The following is a 17,762-nucleotide window of genomic DNA, read 5'->3' as shown; positions in this document are numbered from 1 at the left end:
ACTCAAAAGATCTGCAGCATGAGATAGTAAACCACACTGCTTATAGTGATGACTAAGCAGAGGGTCTGTTTTCTGCACAGGTCACCTGATTTTCATGAGGAAATCAAGATTAAGCTTCCAGCCACTTTAACCGATCACCACCATCTGCTTTTTACTTTCTACCACGTCAGCTGCCAACAAAAACAAAACACTCCCCTGGAGACTCCAGTTGGATACACCGTGAGTGTCTTTCAATCTGTTTTTCAGCACAGGGTAATATTCATGTAGATTGATAATGCATTTATTTGCAGTTTTTTTAGCCATCACTGTCAGTGTATACCACTGTAGAGTTTGAGACAGTCAAGCTTGTAGATTTCAGTGACCCCTTAACAAGTTTGTGTTTTTGTTTTTTTTTCTTGTTCAATTACTTAAAGTGGATTCCGATGCTTCAAAATGGACGGTTAAAGACTGGTCAGTTCTGTCTCCCTGTTTCATTGGAAAAGCCACCACAGGCGTATTCAGTGCTTTCTCCAGAGGTGAGTACTTTCTCACACTGAAAATCAGCAGGAGAATACTTCCTTTAAAAAAAAAAAAGTGAGAGAGTATAGGTGCACTTACATGCTTGTGTGTGCGTGCGTGTATATTTCCTCAATGCTAAGTATAGTTGTGTGTGCGTTTGTGCATAGAATCACAGAATGGCCTGGGTTGAAAAGGCCCACAGTGCTCATCAGTTCCAACCCCCTGCTATGTGCAGGGTCGCCAACCAGCAGCCCAGGCTGCCCAGAGCCACATCCAGCCTGGCCTTGAATGCCTGCAGGGATGGGGCATCCACAGCCTCCTTGGGCAACCTGGGAACAGTGCGTCACCACCCTCTGGGTGAAAAACTTCCTCCTCATATCCAACCTAAACCTCCCCTGTCTCAGTTTAAAACCATGTGTATGATCTGACATTAAAATGAAATGGCAATTGTAATGAGAAGTACTGTAGCTTTTCTTTCTGTCACATCTCCATTCATCCTTCTGCTCGCCTGCAGGTTCCCCTTCCTGGAATGAAGTGGGTGGATAATCACAAAGGAGTTTTCAATGTAGAAGTTGTTGCTGTATCGTCCCTCCATACTCAGGTAAACATTAAGATGTGTCGTTTTAATGAAAAAATCTTGATAATCTTTTGGCAGTTGAAACACTGTCAAAGTTGATACTGTGAAGAGTACAATAATTACTTGTAGTGAAATTACAATCTCATTTTCAGTTCTGAGCCAGCAGACCTGTTATTCCACATTCTGCTGTGAGTATATTCGAGAAGTTCTGCTTAAAAACATGAATAGTTTGGCCTTTATTCACAGGGGTTGAATGGCCAACGATGTTTTCAGACCTTTGACTGTTGTTTTAAATACAACAGATGTAACATGCTATCCAAGTGTATGATGTTTTCTTGTTTTTCCTTTTCCTCTCTGTCGCTTTTGTTTCCCTGTGTATTTTTTGTCTGTCTTTGATCCACAATGAGAGGTGGCAATCGTTTTGACTCATCATTTCAACTTTTAGCTTATTGATTCCTCATGTGTCTTTTTGATGGTTTTTTGACGTATTTTGTTTGTGCTGTCAATAGTACTATGACTTCAGTGCATTTCTGTCTGCTTTTCTAAAGAACACAGTCTGTGGGTTCTCTAGCTTGGCCCGAACACTTTCTGAACTGGCTGATTTAAGCTGAGTTAGACATATGGGCAGAGCTCTCACAGGTGTTGAGTTTCTGCTAATTTTGTGAAATTAAATGGTCAGATAGATGAGGGGAAAGAGAGAATCTGTCCATGAGGACAAGTCCACAGAGAGCAGTGTTCATTTGGGAGCTTCTTGCTGATTATTGTTCTGTGCTTATGTGTAGGACCCTTATCTTGACAAGTTCTTTGCACTTGTCCATGCTCTGGATGAGCACATGTTCCCTGTGCGAATAGGAGACATGAGAATTATGGAAAACAACTTGGAAAATGAACTGAAGAGCAGCATTTCAGCTTTAAATTCCTCTCAACTGGAGCCGGTAGTGCGATTTCTTCATCTCCTGCTTGACAAACTGATTCTTCTGGTAGTAAGACCTCCTGTCATTGCAGGCCAAATAGGTATTCTATTTAAGTTTTATAGAGAATTACATGGCTGAGAATTTGACACTTCCAATGTTATCATATTTATGTAGAAATAAATAAGTCAATTTTTATCCTTTATTTTAGTGCCACTAATGTACCATGTATCTTCAACATAAAACATTCTGGCATCCAGACCAGCGATGATATATGCAGGAGTAACACTTAATACAAAGGTTTTCAAAAATGGGTGGTAATTTGGTGTCCAAGTTGAGACACCAGAAAGGAGCCTGACTTTCAAAGTTGGATGCCCAGTGCTTTCTTAGCACTGGAGCCTGTTAAGGTGTCTCCATACTGACATTCAGAAACTAAGACTTTCAGCCTCACTGGTCACCTTGGAGAACCTCGAAGTAGGTAAATGAAGAAGACATAGATGCTGTAGTTCCTGCAGCTGTTCTAGATCTGATTTTGTCAGCATGAATAATCCCTTCTTTTGCTCCCTGTTATTGGCTTTGCCTACATGGCATAACTGAGCATTTAATCAAACTTCTCAGGAAGGAAGCCTGCAATTCAAACGCTGGTGAGGAAGTTGCTGGTGTGTTTTCTGAACACACCAGTGCACAGGGAGGTGCTGATCCCAGAGAGAAAAGGAAGATGTACTGTCATGGGGGACTTTGTAAACCACCTTATGTTAGATTTACAGTTTCCAGCTGCAGTCTACTTCATCCCTAATTTGTTTAAAATATCTAGCCAGGTCCATGTGTGGATATCTATGCTCAGGTTTTAGAACAGAATGTTATTTGAAAACAGAATGAAATTACTCTTTTTCACTTTGTATTTTGATTGATACTTAAATGCAGCCAAGAGTTGACTGAGAAGTGTATGACAGATATCCAGAGGGCATCGGGTAAACCAGGATATAGTTACCATTGCAGACTGGGGGCCAAAGTTGGACTGATTCCAGAAATCAAACCTAAATTCATCAAGTGTTATTAAAATGAGTGGAAAAGTATCACTGCAACACCTGCCTTCTTGTCAAGTTGCTTATTAGACCTACTTCAAATACCAGCTTCGGTTTTTCTTGAGAAATGGTTGCTGTACTCTAACAAGCTTCACCATTTATCCTTTAGAAGGTGGATGAAATGCATATTCAGGATTTGTCTATGGGGATTGCTGAAATCTAAAACTTTTTTTTTTTTTTTTTTCCACTTCAGTTAACCTTGGCCAGGCATCTTTTGAAGCAATGGCTTCAATCATAAACAGACTTCACAAGAACCTGGATGGAAACCAGGACCAGCATGGCAGAAACAGCCTTCTTGCTTCCTATATTTATTATGTTTTTCGCCTACCAAATACCTATCCCAACTCACCATCACCAGGTAGCTCTTTTTTCACTTTATTTCAAGTCATATTTTGTTAAAAGCAAGCAGAAAGCCCTTCCTGGCAGATGCTTTGAGCTCCAATTGCATGACTGGTTCCCTGCCAAGTCCTGTTATTAACTTTCTCTATGATGCAGTGTTGCCATTTAGATGATGAGTTTAATTACAGTTAGCCATGCCAGGGATTTAACTATTCAGTGGTCTTAAAGTGCCATTGCTGAAAGAGCATGAGGTGAAATTATGACAAAATACTGTCCTGTTAAGTTTGTTTTGTGACAAACAAATAGATGGATGGGGTACCCTGTGGCCTGTCCTGCTTCCCAGACTCCTTCATTGGTACTTTAGGACTTTTATTCAGTTCCAGCAGAAGTGGATGCACTGGCAGAGGAGTCTGAAGCACTTAAAAACAGATGTGTTTGAGTACCAGAGGGAATCACATTGATCCCACCTCTGCTGAGAACAAGGAAGGCATCTACTGGAATGGAGATGCAGAAAACCAGGCTTTGGAAGGCCCGTTGTTCACAGCACTTGCCTCTTGCATGGAATGGAAGGCCACTGAGGAGTCTGGAAAAGTTGTGTGCTTAAAACTGTACTTAAGTATTCAGTACTTTACCGTTTCCAGTCTGTGATATGGCTAAAGGCACACCTCATGCTGGCTGCCTAAAGCCACAGGGAGCTTCCTGCTTCCCACAGATCACAGAATAAAACAGCATTGATCCCATCTCCCATCTGCTTACCTTGGAGCGCCAGGCAGGGGGAGAGGGGGAGATTTCCTTCTGGACCAGAGCTACTGATTATACAAAGGTTTTGTTGTAGCAGTCTGGTGTAAAGCAGGGCAGGATGGAGGCTTTGACTGGAGGTGCAAGAGGATGTTCTTTGTATCACCCCATAGGTCCCGGAGGCTTAGGGGGATCAGTGCATTATGCCACCATGGCTCGATCCGCTGTCCGACCTGCAAGCCTTAACCTGAACCGCTCCCGCAGCCTCAGCAACAGCAACCCAGATATATCTGGGACCCCCACCTCACCTGACGATGAAGTTCGCTCCATCATTGGCAGTAAGGTACAAACGCACAGCCGGCGGTCTCGGGGACGGCGGCATCTTTTATTTCACGTCTGAAGTAATAATGGGGAAGTTCTCGTGTTTTATTTCCTATCAAAAGTTGTCCTCACTAGCAGCCCCATCTCAGGCTTATTCTAGTGGTTATGGATAACATGCCTGATACTCCTGAAAATTGCTGCTTCTGTCTCTGATTAATTAGAGACCATCCTGCCAGTGATACTTCCACAGGTACAGTGGCTGGGGCCAGAGTCCTTCTGGACTTGCCTCCCCAAGACCAGTATGACAAGGACAGCTTTACTGCCTCACTTCTCACATGGTCAGCAGCTGTATCCTCTGACTAGCTGTTATGTCTTCCCAAACCTTGCATCCCTTACTTTGCCACCCTTTGATCCCAGTCTTACCTCCCAAACCAAAACTCTCTCTTCTCCTCTGTGTTCAGCACTAACAGCTGCTCAAATGCTCTCTGTATTACTTATGTCCAAAGCAAGTACCTTGCACACAGCAGACATATTCCATGACCAGAAAGTTTTCACTTGGTTAGCAACTGAGCTGCAATCTAGCTGCAGTATGAATTTATGATGTACTCACTCAGTATCCACAGTGACTCCTCACCTTTATGGTGGGGAGATCTCATTGTGGCCTTCCGGTACTTGAGGGGAGCATATAAACAGGAGGGGGAATGACTGTTTACAAGGATGGATAGTGACAGGACAAGGGGGAGTGGTTTTAAACTGAGACAGGGGAGGTTTAGGTTGGATATGAGGAGGAAGTTTTTCACGCAGAGGGTGGTGACGCACTGTTCCCAGGTTGCCCAAGGAGGCTGTGGGTGCCCCATCCCTGCAGGCATTCAAGGCCAGGCTGGATGTGGCTCTGGGCAGCCTGGGCTGCTGGTTGGCAACCCTGCACATAGCAGGGGGTTGAAACAAGATGATCATTGTGGTCCTTTTCAACCCAGGCCATTCTGTGATTCTGTTATGATTCTGTGACCTTTATTACTTGCTAAAAGTGGCTTTCCAGTGAGTGGAGGCAGATTAGTGCAAAGCATCTGGTGTGGTCTTAGTCCAACTCTTATGTGCTCTGGGTATATGTGTGCATGTTTATTGCATTTTTTGGGGCTAGATTTGTACTTCTTAACCTCAGTTATGTTGTCTGTTTTGGGAGCATGTGTAATCAATATAGAGGAAAAAAAGCTTCTCAGCAGATGATTTATGCCACATGAAGTATGAATCACCTTCGTGTCCCCCCTCTTGTGAGTTCCGAGTATGTATAGCTGCTGCTAATACTTTGTGCCTAAAGTAGGTGACATGAGCCAGGACAAACCTTCTGCGTTGGTTACCTGAGAAAAGTGCCTTAGTTCATTTTGGGTTCTTTTTTAATGTCTGAACTGTGACAACTTCCACCAAGATGAGACACTTCCCCACCTGTGTCCCTTCCAGCACAGATGAATTCCTGAGCCTTCCTGAGAACTGTTATATTTGATCCTTCTGGCAAAATAGCCGTCAGCCCAATTGGGCAAGGTTGACACATTCCTGGGTTTAATAAGGAAGACAAAGTTTGAGAAAGAGGCTACCAAATTTTGAATCGATAGCTTTTCTGACCAAATAAGATGCTGAAGTGACATGGGTAGGCAAACAGTTATTTGTTTCATCAAAGTTTGGACTTCAAAGTCTTAACATCTTTTAAAGACCACCTCAGTATCTTGCTAATTAATCAACCATGACCTTTTGTGAAATGCCATATGCAGTAATGTGCACATGGAATTTACACCTGGTATCAGGAGCTTAACATGTGCTGGCACAGTGAATAATGTCACAGTACAAAATGAAGAGAAATTTTGTTCTAGAGGTGCTCCAGGCTTTAAATATGCAAATATGTCCATAATTGCTTATGGGAGGGTTTTTTTTTTTCAGGTTAGCCAGATAGTATCAGAAATGAAGCTTGGTCTGACTATACAGACTGTTGGTTTAATGTAATTGTTTCTGTTTCTTAATGTCACTAGAAACACGGATACTTCTTGAGATGCTGAAAGGAGTATGAGGATGCATAAATTCGTATTCTGTTTCTCCAAGCAAAGATTTAAGCACATACACCCAAAAAAGGAACTTATACTTCACATTGAATCTATCTGGGAGTCTTTCTGCTTTTAAAAGGAACAAATAATTTTTGGTGGAACTCTTTAGAGCCCAGCCTTGTATTGTTTCTTATTGTAAAGTGTTTGATAGTTTTGGTAAAGTTGCTTTAGGTCTTACTTACATCAGCATTATGCTTAATGCTGAGCATTCAAGCAGTCATCCCCTTTACAGGATTTAGAAGATTTCTGTGCTTTTGCATAATAGAGGAGGGTTTAGGTCTTGTCACTTATTTTGCCTTCATTTGTGAACTGAAGCCATGTAAATTTTATTCCCTACTAAAGAGGATTTATTAACTGTCTAAAAAGAGCGTGATGAGATTTTTACGCTTAAAGTGTTCCTGCAGTGTTGGGGATGTGCTGGGAAAAAACAGAACATACTGCGTGTCGTGGCTCTGATGATGGATGTTCTCAGACGTGCATTCTGTGCCCAGCTGCAGGTCGAGCCCCAGAAACAGGACAGGATTTAACGAGAGTTTTGTGCACTTGGAAGTGACTTACCAAGCCAGAGAAGCTCTTGCACTCTGTTATCTTCCAGAGAAGTGTGAAATGAAGGAACCTCTTCAGATTTTTACAAAATCTGCTTCTGTGAACATTGGTGCATGGCTAGACATGTACAGAGGGCTGTGATTAGAGAACACAGGAATGGAAAAGGGAGTGGGATAAAGGCATTTTCAGATTTAGACCTGGCTTTACAAAAGGTGAACCTAGTTCAGCACTCTGCAGAGTTGTTTGATTTGAAGTCGTTGTGAGCGAAGTAAAACATCTGTATGGATCTACGCAGGACGGAGAGGTTTGATTTATTTTTTTTCCAAAAAATAATTGAGATTAAAACACTCATTCTGTCTTTTCAGTATATTTTTACTGGGCAACTTAAGCAAAATTACAACATGACTGTACTTTGCGTAGAGGATAGCTCAGTGAATTAATGATTTGAATCCCAGGCTCAGTCCTTGGGTAGATTTGTCTTCATGAGAGAAACAGACTTTTAGGCGTGATGGACTTTGCAGTTGATAATCTTTGTGATGAAATAGTTTGCAACTTTGCCTCACATATTGGGAAAAAGCTCTTGGCTGGCACAGAAGCCAGGATTAAAGCTCTCTCAGGTGAGGGTCAAAAACGATGTGTGGCATTTATAGGGAATGACTATGGCATTGCACAACTGCCTCCGTTAGAGCTGGATCCTGAGAGCCATGAATGCCCACTGCATCCCACTGAGTGTTCCTGACATGGGAACACGACAAACACGAGTTTAATTTTTTCATTTTCTTCATTCCGGGTTTCTTGAGAGGAGAAGAGAATGGAGGGAGAGGAGGGATCCGCAGTAATTTGGCACGTACGATCCACTGTGAGAGTTAAAATTGAAGTACAAATGAGATAAAGCTGTAGAAAAACAAAGGTAATCTCTCAAACGTTTTGTTTGGCAGAGCAGGTTGGTTCCAGAAAAGGTATGTCCTCTTTCCTCTGTTTGCCACAGTGTCCAGAGCAGGTGGCCAAAAGTCCACCTGAAAGCTTTTCCGCAGGGTTACTCCACCCACGGTGCAGGATTTTTACTGCATGAGAAACTGTGAGAGCTGACAGTGGGATCTCCTTGAGTTTCCATAGCATTTCCATAGGATCTGTAGAGCTTATAGTCTGTGGGCTAGCACGTAGCCTACCTTAAGAAAAGGATCTGAGAAAAAACTGAGAGCATCCTTTGGTTTTCACATCCGAGCCCCAATTTTCTTCTGTCACATAGTAAATCTGGGCTGGCTCCATCTACTGAAGTGCTGGATTTCAACTGATGGAAGTGGGATTTTTCAGGAGGAGGATAGTTTTTGAATGTCAAGCATTACAGACAGGACAGGTTGGACTGGAGTATTAACGTGGTGTACATGTGTGATTGAGTTCCAAAAGTAAGCCTCTCAACAAATGCAGCTTTATCAGTTCTAATTGGTGATGTGTTTGCAGTGCACCTGGTTTGATTGCTTTTAAGGACTAAGATTTGACTATTGTATGGCATGCAACATGTAATATTTCTTTCCTTTCCCAACTGCTTTCTATTACATGCCCAGGGTTTAGACCGCTCCAATTCCTGGGTAAACACTGGTGGTCCAAAAGCAGCCCCATGGGGATCCAACCCCAGCCCAAGTGCAGAGTCAACACAGGTGGTGTCTTCGGTAGAGGTTTTTTCTGGCTTTGTTTTCTCTGATGTTTCCCTGTAGAATATCTTCAGTGCATACTCTGATTTTGGTGGTTTGCTTCTTTATTTGCTTATTTATTTAATTTGTTCTTTGAAAACTTTGAGTTCCGTTCTATAAATGAGCATCTCCTCCCCCACCACCTCACCGCACTGCATGAGAAACCCCAAAACGCGTGAACGTGTCCCCTTCTTTCATTTCAGTGGTTGCTGGTCTGTGAAATGTAAACGCTGTGACTGCTTTTCCTTTCTTTTTTCTCTCTTTAACACTAGTTTCAGCTTCAGGTGGAGCACATTTCTAAATGGGAACATCAATCACAGCCTCATAGTTTTGTCCATGTTTGCCATTTCTTTTAATGTGAACCATTTAGCCATTTTCATCAAGCATTTAGTATTCATAGCCAAGTAATCCTTCATGACTGTTTGAGTGGAGTATTATTAAACCAAAGTTGATGCACATGTAAAATTCTCTCTTGAAACGTGTAAATTTAAGTGCTGGAACCAGTGACTCACTGGGTCCAATTGTATCTGTTCCATGCTGCAAAGTATGAAAGCTTCATAGCAGCTTTGGTCAGAAAGACTTAAGTTATTTAGCCCCCATTGCCTGCTGCTTTCCACTGCATGGTTGCCTTGAACATACCTCTCAGCTGTACTTCCTTTCAAGTTTACCACTCTTACAGAAGTATCCAGTCACTTGTACTCCTGCCAGTTATTGCCACCAGAAATAACTGCAGTGATTGTCTCATTCTCTGCCCCAGTAGCAGTGTTGCTGTGGGGTACATCCCCACGTCCTTGGTCTGGTAGAGTGAGAGGTATGGCACTGAAATTACAAGTATTACTTCCTTGACATATGCATGTTGATAAAATAGAATGATGAAAAGGTTTCATGCTTTGCAGCACGAAATGTCTTTGTGCATAAGAACATGCAGTTATTTAAATAGCCTATGTGTCTCAAAACAGTAAAAAGTGCTGTCATGTTGCTTAAAGCAGATCTGTAAATGAGTAAGACTTTGAGAATGCGTAAAAAGGTGTAAAGGCAGTAAAAGCCTACAGTTGGAACAGTATTTTTGTAAACGTACGTTGTCCTTGAGCTGCAAAACCCATCCACAGCAAACTTTAATGTCCTGTCATCATTCATTCATCTCCACTCCGTAGGCTACGGATCGAAGTTGTAATCGTATGTCTTCGCACACTGAGACGTCAAGTTTCTTACAAACATTAACAGGACGGTTACCAACTAAAAAGGTAGATTTCAGTGAAGAAAATTGGTGTTGTGGGGCAGGGAGGTCAAGTCGTTCTGAAAACGTCTGTTTTATCTGTGGCCTGATTCTTTCCAAGGTCATTAGGAGCTGCTGTTGCTAGAGGTGCTTAACACCTCTGAACACCCAGGCTGTGCTGAATATGAAGTATTCTGACAGAGCTGAACTGGGAGGAATGAAATGATCAGGAGTAGCTTGTCTGATTCGATGTTCATACTATTTGGAGCCGAAGTATCTGTGGCTTTAAAACAAATTACAAACAGCACTGTCTAGACGTGTAAATGACACATCCTTGTGTGCAAAATTACAGTGTGTTAGATGGTTGGCACTACAGATGTGTTCTCAACTCAGTTACGTAGGTGTTAATCCAGAGTGACTCCGGAAAGTGGGAGGGAGTTGCTTTGGAAGAGCATTCCCTTTAAGGAGATGAGATCCTACTGAACAACATCAGAAAGGCAAAATGCCTGATTCTGTATGATGGAAATGTGGTCACTGGCAGTGTCCAGTCTGTGGATTGGTACTCCCAAGAAAAGACATCTAAAAGCTGATTCTTAGCCCCACGTTTCTTTCTTACTGTTTTAAGTCCTTTCTCACAGTAAATGTACATCTTTGTACAAATTGCTTTATATGTCCACTTTTTTACTCCCTTTTCCTGCAAAAATCAGACCAGGCAGAAAGGTAGACTTTTAAACTAAATTAATATGAGCACCAAACCTTTTTTTTTTTTTTTTTTTCTTTTGGGCGGGTGGAAAATTCTTTTGACACTTGAAATTCAATTTTGGAGCGAGATGCTTTGGAACGTTTCTCACATTCCATATCATGACATCATCCTTCATTGTTAGTTGGGGATTTCTTTAAGGGACCACCACTGCTGTCACGTGCCCAGTTATTTTTTTGCTTCATCTCATTGTTTGCCATCCTTTCCATGGACCGTGCTCCCATTTCTCATGCAGACTGTTTTGTGAGCTGCTGGTGAGGCTCAGACTAACTCTGGATTTGCCTCTGTGTAGCTTTTTCACGAAGAGCTGGCCTTACAGTGGGTCGTGTGCAGTGGGAGTGTGCGGGAGGCAGCCCTGCAGCAGGCCTGGTTTTTCTTCGAGCTGATGGTGAGCAAACTGGAAGCACTTTGCTTCTTGCCTTAACATTCATCATTTAAAACACAAAACAGCAACAACCGAGTCTCCATCCTGCTTCATTTCCACGAGTGACTCCACTGTAATTTATATTCCTATAGGTGAAGAGCATGGTGCATCATTTGTATTTTGCTGACAAACTGGATGCTTCGAGAAAGAATCGTTTTCCCGAGCGTTTCATGGATGATGTAACTGCTTTGGTCAGCACAATTGCTGGTGATATAGTCTCTCGGTTTCAGAAGGTAATGACAAACAATTAAAGTGAGCTCAGGTCAGAGCTCAGGCACCAGACCCTCCTGCGTGTTGTTTGCTGATGCCTAGACCAGGAGTTGTCATTTGAATACGTTGTACTGCTCTATTACTGCTCAGTGTGTTCTTTATCGTTTTCCATTTTTCTCTTCCTTCTCTCCAGGATACAGAAATGGTTGAAAGGCTCAACACCAGTCTTGCGTTTTTCCTCAATGATCTGTTGTCTATCATGGACAGAGGATTTGTTTTTGTTCTTATTAAGACCTGCTACAAACAGGTGAATGCAGATTGACATAACCTATTACTCTTCTCTTAGACAGTGAAGTATGGACAGTTCTTAATTTGCTTGTAAAAATATGACTGTTGTATACATGTTGTACTGCTGTGTGTGCTGTTACTGGCTGGGAGGTGTGTGGCTCCTGCACATGAGAAGTTTAATCTGCATCACAGAAAAGTGATGTGGATGGGGTCATGTAATGATATCAAGTTGTTCAGTTCTTGCTTTGGAAGAGGTTTTGGAAGCAGGAGTGGGACAGGAGAGTCAGTGCTGCATTTGTAATCTGCTTTGGTGCTAACTGCAGTCTTACGGGTTAAACTTGGCAGGTGTCTTCCAAGCTGTATTCCTTGACAAACCCAAGTAACCTGGCATCTTTGAGGCTGGACTTCCTTCGCATCATTTGCAGCCACGAACACTACGTCACCTTGAATTTACCCTGCAGCTTGCTCACACCACCTGCATCTCCATCACCGTCTGTGTCTTCAGCAACTTCCCAGGTACCCTGAAACAAGGGCCCTTCGTGGGAATTCAAACTGAGCTTTGTTCTGAGGCTTATGTCACATGAGGCAGATGTATAATCTGCATTGTCATTCTCTGCTTGCTAGTATTTGTTGGAAGTGTTTATTTAGAAATTAACTTCATTCCAGAAAGATCAGGTGAACAGCTGGAAAGCACACTGAGACAGCTCTCACTTGAGAGGCCCCCTTTGCCACTGATGTGCTGGGGAAAGGCTGCGCTGGATGGATGTGGGCTATGGGGGACAGGCTCTGGGAGCCATGCAAGGGTTGCAAGCAGTTTGGGTGATGATGTGGCTTTGGCTACAGCAGTTTTGGTTTTACTTCTTCTGGCAACATCTTGAACCTGGAAGCATCTCTCACATTCAGACTTTGACTTTGGAGGAAAGTGTAACAGTTTTTCCTGCTGTGTAGGTTTTCACTTGTTTTGATATCGTAGTATTGAAAAAAAAAGCCCATATGTGTATCCCCATAGTGTCCACACATCCTTTTGTCCCAACCTAATCCCTTTCCATGTTATGCAGGAGCATAAACGAGCCATTAAGAAAAGACTTTGTACAGTGTTACCCTTTTCTTACAAAACAAGGGACTTCCTGTACTCTGTAGTGCTGTCCCAACCTGCTCAGAAAAGGTAATTTAAAGTAACAAGTGTTTTGTTCAGGTGGATTAATTAGTTGAAAAATTAATTAAACTTAATCAAATTAAAGCTTTCTTAAGCCTGAGGAAAGCATCCATACCTGAGGTAAAAGTTTAACTAATCCGCTTTTCCAGGTTATTTGGCTTAACTTCCCTAAGGCTGTCTTGTAGGGGAGAAGGCAATAATGGCAAACAGAATGAAGAGAAGAATTAGAGAGCTTGGGCATATTGTAGTTAGACATGCCTAGATCCAAACAAAGCGTGAAAAAATAGTTTACCTGGGATTGTGTTGAATTCTGAAAACTGCTTTCGTTGTGTTTCGCAGGCTTTGACTCTCTGTGTTCCAAGGATCCTTACGATGCAGCTGCTGAAACTTGGTTGTTGTGTTGTTTTTTTTCCAGAGTTCTGGGTTCTCCACCAATGTCCAAGACCAGAAGATTGCAAATATGTTTGAATTGTCTGTGCCTTTCCGTCAACAGCATTACTTAGCTGGGCTTGTGTTAACAGAGCTGGCTGTCATTTTAGATCCTGATGCAGAAGGGTAAGTCTTTGCAATTTTTTTCCTCAAGAGTTTTCTGTAGTTCCAAGTAAATGGTGGATAGCAAGCAAGTTCTGGCCTGGCCAGACTTAAGTTATATTTGTGAGCTGAGAAGGTAAGGGACCTGTTCTTTAACTCTGAGAATCCTCTTCTTTTTCCCTTCCCCTTCTGTTTCTCAATTCCCTAGCACTGGCACTGTGAACATGGTTTCAATCATATTTTTCCAGCTGAGGGGGGAAAGAGATTCCCCCTGCAGCCCCCAGCTCCACAGGGGCACCACTGGAGCTCCAACAGGAAAACTGCTTTTATCAACTGTAACAAAAAATAATTCTGTTGCTGGTGTTTTTAAATGTTACAATGCATTTTGCCTGTGGTCCTCTCTGTTCTGTATCAATATAAGTTATGCATCAGTGAGACCCCCGTGGGTTACATAGACAAACAGAGTCAAGTGTGCAGAGTTGGTCAGTGACTTGCCTGGCTTGTGGAGCAAATAATTTTCTGAAGTGGGAGTGTAGCCTGTAGTCCTGACATGCACTCTGTTACTTGTATTATTTAGGGCCCTTTTCTGCCTTACTCCTTTCAAATGGATTTCAATAGAAATTATTGATTGCTTCTGCAGCCCTAAGTTCTCTCACAGGCATTTTTTCAAGGTGGACCCAGAAATATCAGCAGAGTCGACGAATACTGATGATTCATGGGTAATTCTGCCCTTTTACCAAGAGGTCTCAGGAGTTAAACATTAATTCTGTTTCTTGTTGGAGAAGAAAGTGATGCCATAAATGAGTATGTTGTCTTGAATATGTGCATAACACACCTAGTCCCACTTGTTTGGTCTGAAATGGAAAAAGCAGCAAATCTTTACCAGTTCACATACTGCAGGAATCCTATTTGTAGCACAAGAACATCCTACTCATTGGTTAGAAATCAGGTCCTGTCTCTGATCTCATTTGCTCTTATTTTCACAACCTTTCTTTTCTCACATACCTGCTTTTTGAGCTCTGTCACCTTGATGTTCTCAGCCCTTAAGCTTGGGCCTGGGTGCTGATCTTTGTCCAGCTGCACGGAGCAGCTGTCAGTATGATTTTGCTTGTGTCCACTAGAGAGACAGCTCTTATCTGCGGCCCTCTGTAGACAGCAAAAGCCCACTGATACCAGTTCAGTTCTGGAAATCCCTTTTAATCAAAGGCTCCTGAATTTTGGTAAAGTGTGTATCAGTAATGCATTTATTTGTTACAGTTTTCCGGAATGACTTGTAGTTTGCAGCTTATTGGCTCTTAGGATTAAACCTGCCTTTGCCCTGATAGATGCACCATGGAGTCTGTTGTTCTCATGCCTGAGAAGAACTCTAATGGTCAGGTGGGAGGATCATTAGCAGATGATTAGTGGAGCTTTCAGGCATGCTTACCATTAAAATATTTTGGCCGCCCTTGGAGAAAGCTTACAGTTGATCCCGGGAGTGGAGAGGGATGCCCACCCATTTAGTTGCTCATTCCAGTAGAGCTCTGCATTAGATCTTGATAGGTGATGGAGAGCCTTTTATTTATTCCTCCATGCTTTTGTTCCATTAGCAAAATACATTACATTTTAGTTCACCCATTCCATAAGAGCTCCTTGGATTCCACTGAAAGGGAAAGACTGCAGTGCTGTGTTGCCTAGAGGAGATGGTTTGGTTACATCCCTCTGTGTTAGGTGCTGGGCAATTACACAACATGTCACAGTCCTCCTCCAGAGCACCTGTAGTCTAAGAGAGGAGACAGCACGTGGATTAAACAAGCTAGAGAGTCAGCCCAGGCAGATGGACCTTGAACAGATTTTCTTTGCTGTCAGCACTGCGATGTCTTGATTATTCAATGATAATAACAATTACTGCTCATTTCACAGTGCCTGCATTGCCCGTGTTGACTGACATTACAGGACAGATATGAGAAAGTCAGATTTGACCCTGGGTATTCACCAACAGAAGTCAGTTTTGCAGAAGTGTGCATTGCTGTCACAAATCCAAGGCTGAGATGCCAGAGGGGCCGGTGCAGGGCAGCAGGATCACTTCATTGCGTTATCAGACAGAAAGATAAGCAGGTCACATTTCCTCCTCCATACGGATTGATCCTGTACCCGTTTTGTTCAGGAAAAGGGAAAAAGAAACCCATGTAGCCCTAGGTTTTAGTTACACTGCATTGTTTGAATGTGCTTTCCCTGTACTTAGTTCCATTGCCTGCAGGATAGCTTGTTTCCAGCTATTCAAGTGCAGCCTAGGTGCCACTCCTTCAAAATAATGCAGTGCTTTTTCTTTAACCTTGATTCGGAGGTTGTGCTGCCAGTTATTTAAATAAGCATTTTCTTCCTAGCTGTTGAGGATCTCATTGATAAAGACGAGGCAGTGGTAGGATTTATCTTGGTGTGATGTAAAAAAACACAGAGAGAAATGTAGTTTCACCTAGCTGATGTCTTCCTAACCTGTACCGGTGTCTTTATAACCACCTTAACCCCCCAACAATCCAGTCAGATCCTCTCGTCTTTTTTAACCAGAACTCAACTCTACTTTTCAGGTAAAGTGGATACTGCCTGAAATTCCGCCCTTGTTTTAATACCACAGGTCTGAACACTGAAGCTTATGTTTTGCTACTGCATCATGTATGAGCTTCTTTGGCTGCTTTGTGCATGGGGTAGAGTTGTTGCATTGGACTGGTTTGCCTCCAGAAGCAAATAGCTACAGAGATACGTGCTATTTGCTCTGGGAGAGTTTGCCCTCTGTGTGGTGGCTGAGGAGACTGAGAGGTGCAGAGTGAGCTCTCAAGAGTCAAAGGGGGATTATGTTCATAAGGCATGAGCACCACTAGGCTTACACATAGTGTTCTGCAAGAGGGAATGGTGCTTGGGCCCCGCCATTGTTTGCGTCTTAATAATGACAAAGGCCACTTCTTGCTGGGTTTTTCCTTCTGCCCCTCCATTTCTCTGACATTTTGCATTCAGCCACTGAGCCGTAGTCTGTTTTGGTTGAATAATTGCATGGGGATTCAGGGAACCGAGGCAGAAACTTCCTGATCATCTGATAAAAGCACCGTTCTGTTTTAGGAGGGCTTTTCTGTCTGTAAGTGGAGTTAAATAGAAACAGAAAACAGCACTACAAATGATATCACTAAACCCACTCTCCAGTTTCTCTCCCCATCCTCTGTATTTCCCTATCTCTCCTGGCATTCTTCAGTTGACTCAGTACAGCAGCACTGCGAAGCTGGGGCTTTGTATGGAAGATGTGAGAGTGCTCGCATCACGTCGGGCGTACACCTCAGCAGGGTATTTTTGTACCTTTCATATGGCGTGGTCAGAACCAGCCATTTGTAAAATCCTTGGGTGATGGAAGAATATTTGCAGTGGCAGTTTGTGTGAAGTTAAAAATAAAAGCTGGGATTTCTTTTTTTTTTCTTCTTCTTTTTTTTTTTTTTTCTGAAACCACTCAGTTACAAAATACAGTTTGCTTTGAAGATATTAACTAATCTGCGTGACCCAACTCTCTTTTAACAGTTTATTTGGATTGCATAAGAAGGTCATCAATATGGTACACAACTTACTGTCCAGTCACGACTCGGACCCGCGGTACGCTGACCCGCAGGTAAAGGCCCGGGTGGCGATGCTGTATCTACCTCTGATTGGTGTGATCATGGAAACGGTGCCTCAGCTCTATGACTTTACAGGTATCTCCTATTCTGTGCTATGGGTGTATGTTCAGCTGCTCGCAAAGTGGGAGTGTTTCTTTCCTTTGCATAAAGTGAAAAGCCAGCAGTGCATTTTAATTGCTATCTGTGTAAGCCTGGCCTGTCTCTCTGCTCTGACCCAATTCAAAAGTCATCCTGTATGCTGTGCAAGGCTCAGAACAATTAGAATCATAGAATCACAGAATGGCCTGGGTTGAAAAGCACCACAATGCTCATCAGTTCCAACCCCCTGCTATGTGCAGGGTTGCCAGTCACCAGCCCAGGCTGCCCAGAGCCACATCCAGCCTGGCCTTGAATGCCTGCAGGGATGGGGCATCCACAGCCTCCTTGGGCAACCTGGGAACAGTGCGTCACCACCCTCTGGGGGAAAAACTTCCTCCTCATATCCAACCTAAACCTCCCCTGTCTCAGTTTAAAACCATTCCCACTTGTCCTGTCACTACCCACCCTTGTAAACAGCCATTCCCCCTCCTGTTTATACTCTCCCTGCAGAGAAGCAGAGGTGGGATGTGTCAGCTCAGGGCAGAGGGTCTGCTCTGGAGTAGTTTGGGATTTGGAGTCCTCGCCATCCTTTGAGCTTAATGGCACAATAAAGCAAAAAGTAAGGTTGTGGTGTCGGGTATTCAAAGGAGTGAAAAGTCTGTTTT

The 17,762-nt window shown here is 42.9% G+C and overlaps 1 protein-coding gene across 8 annotated transcripts in view; it reads left to right on the top strand.

The window, feature by feature from the left end:
- DOCK7 (dedicator of cytokinesis 7) overlaps positions 1–17,762 on the top strand; it is an 88,029-nt gene that overhangs the window by 49,409 nt on the left and 20,858 nt on the right. For 4 of the 8 annotated variants that reach the window (XM_015291142.4, XM_015291141.4, XM_040705174.1 and 1 more), the window contains exons 17-29: positions 81–219; positions 414–515; positions 1,013–1,099; positions 1,858–2,089; positions 3,265–3,429; positions 4,322–4,491; positions 9,954–10,043; positions 11,068–11,163; positions 11,292–11,432; positions 11,603–11,716; positions 12,043–12,213; positions 13,269–13,408; positions 16,925–17,094. In XM_015291142.4, coding sequence (XP_015146628.1) covers positions 81–219; positions 414–515; positions 1,013–1,099; positions 1,858–2,089; positions 3,265–3,429; positions 4,322–4,491; positions 9,954–10,043; positions 11,068–11,163; positions 11,292–11,432; positions 11,603–11,716; positions 12,043–12,213; positions 13,269–13,408; positions 16,925–17,094 — 1,817 coding nt within the window. Of the gene's footprint in view, positions 1–80; positions 220–413; positions 516–1,012; positions 1,100–1,857; positions 2,090–3,264; positions 3,430–4,321; positions 4,492–8,673; positions 8,779–9,953; positions 10,044–11,067; positions 11,164–11,291; positions 11,433–11,602; positions 11,717–12,042; positions 12,214–13,268; positions 13,409–16,924; positions 17,095–17,762 lie in introns of all 8 variants that reach the window. The other 4 variants (XM_015291138.4, XM_015291137.4, XM_046944707.1 and 1 more) reach the window with 2 other exon arrangements.

This window comes from Gallus gallus, chromosome 8 (assembly GCF_016699485.2).
Source record: "Gallus gallus isolate bGalGal1 chromosome 8, bGalGal1.mat.broiler.GRCg7b, whole genome shotgun sequence".
In the NCBI taxonomy this organism is placed as follows: domain Eukaryota; kingdom Metazoa; phylum Chordata; class Aves; order Galliformes; family Phasianidae; genus Gallus; species Gallus gallus.
This window is presented reverse-complemented; position numbering and strand designations above follow the sequence as displayed.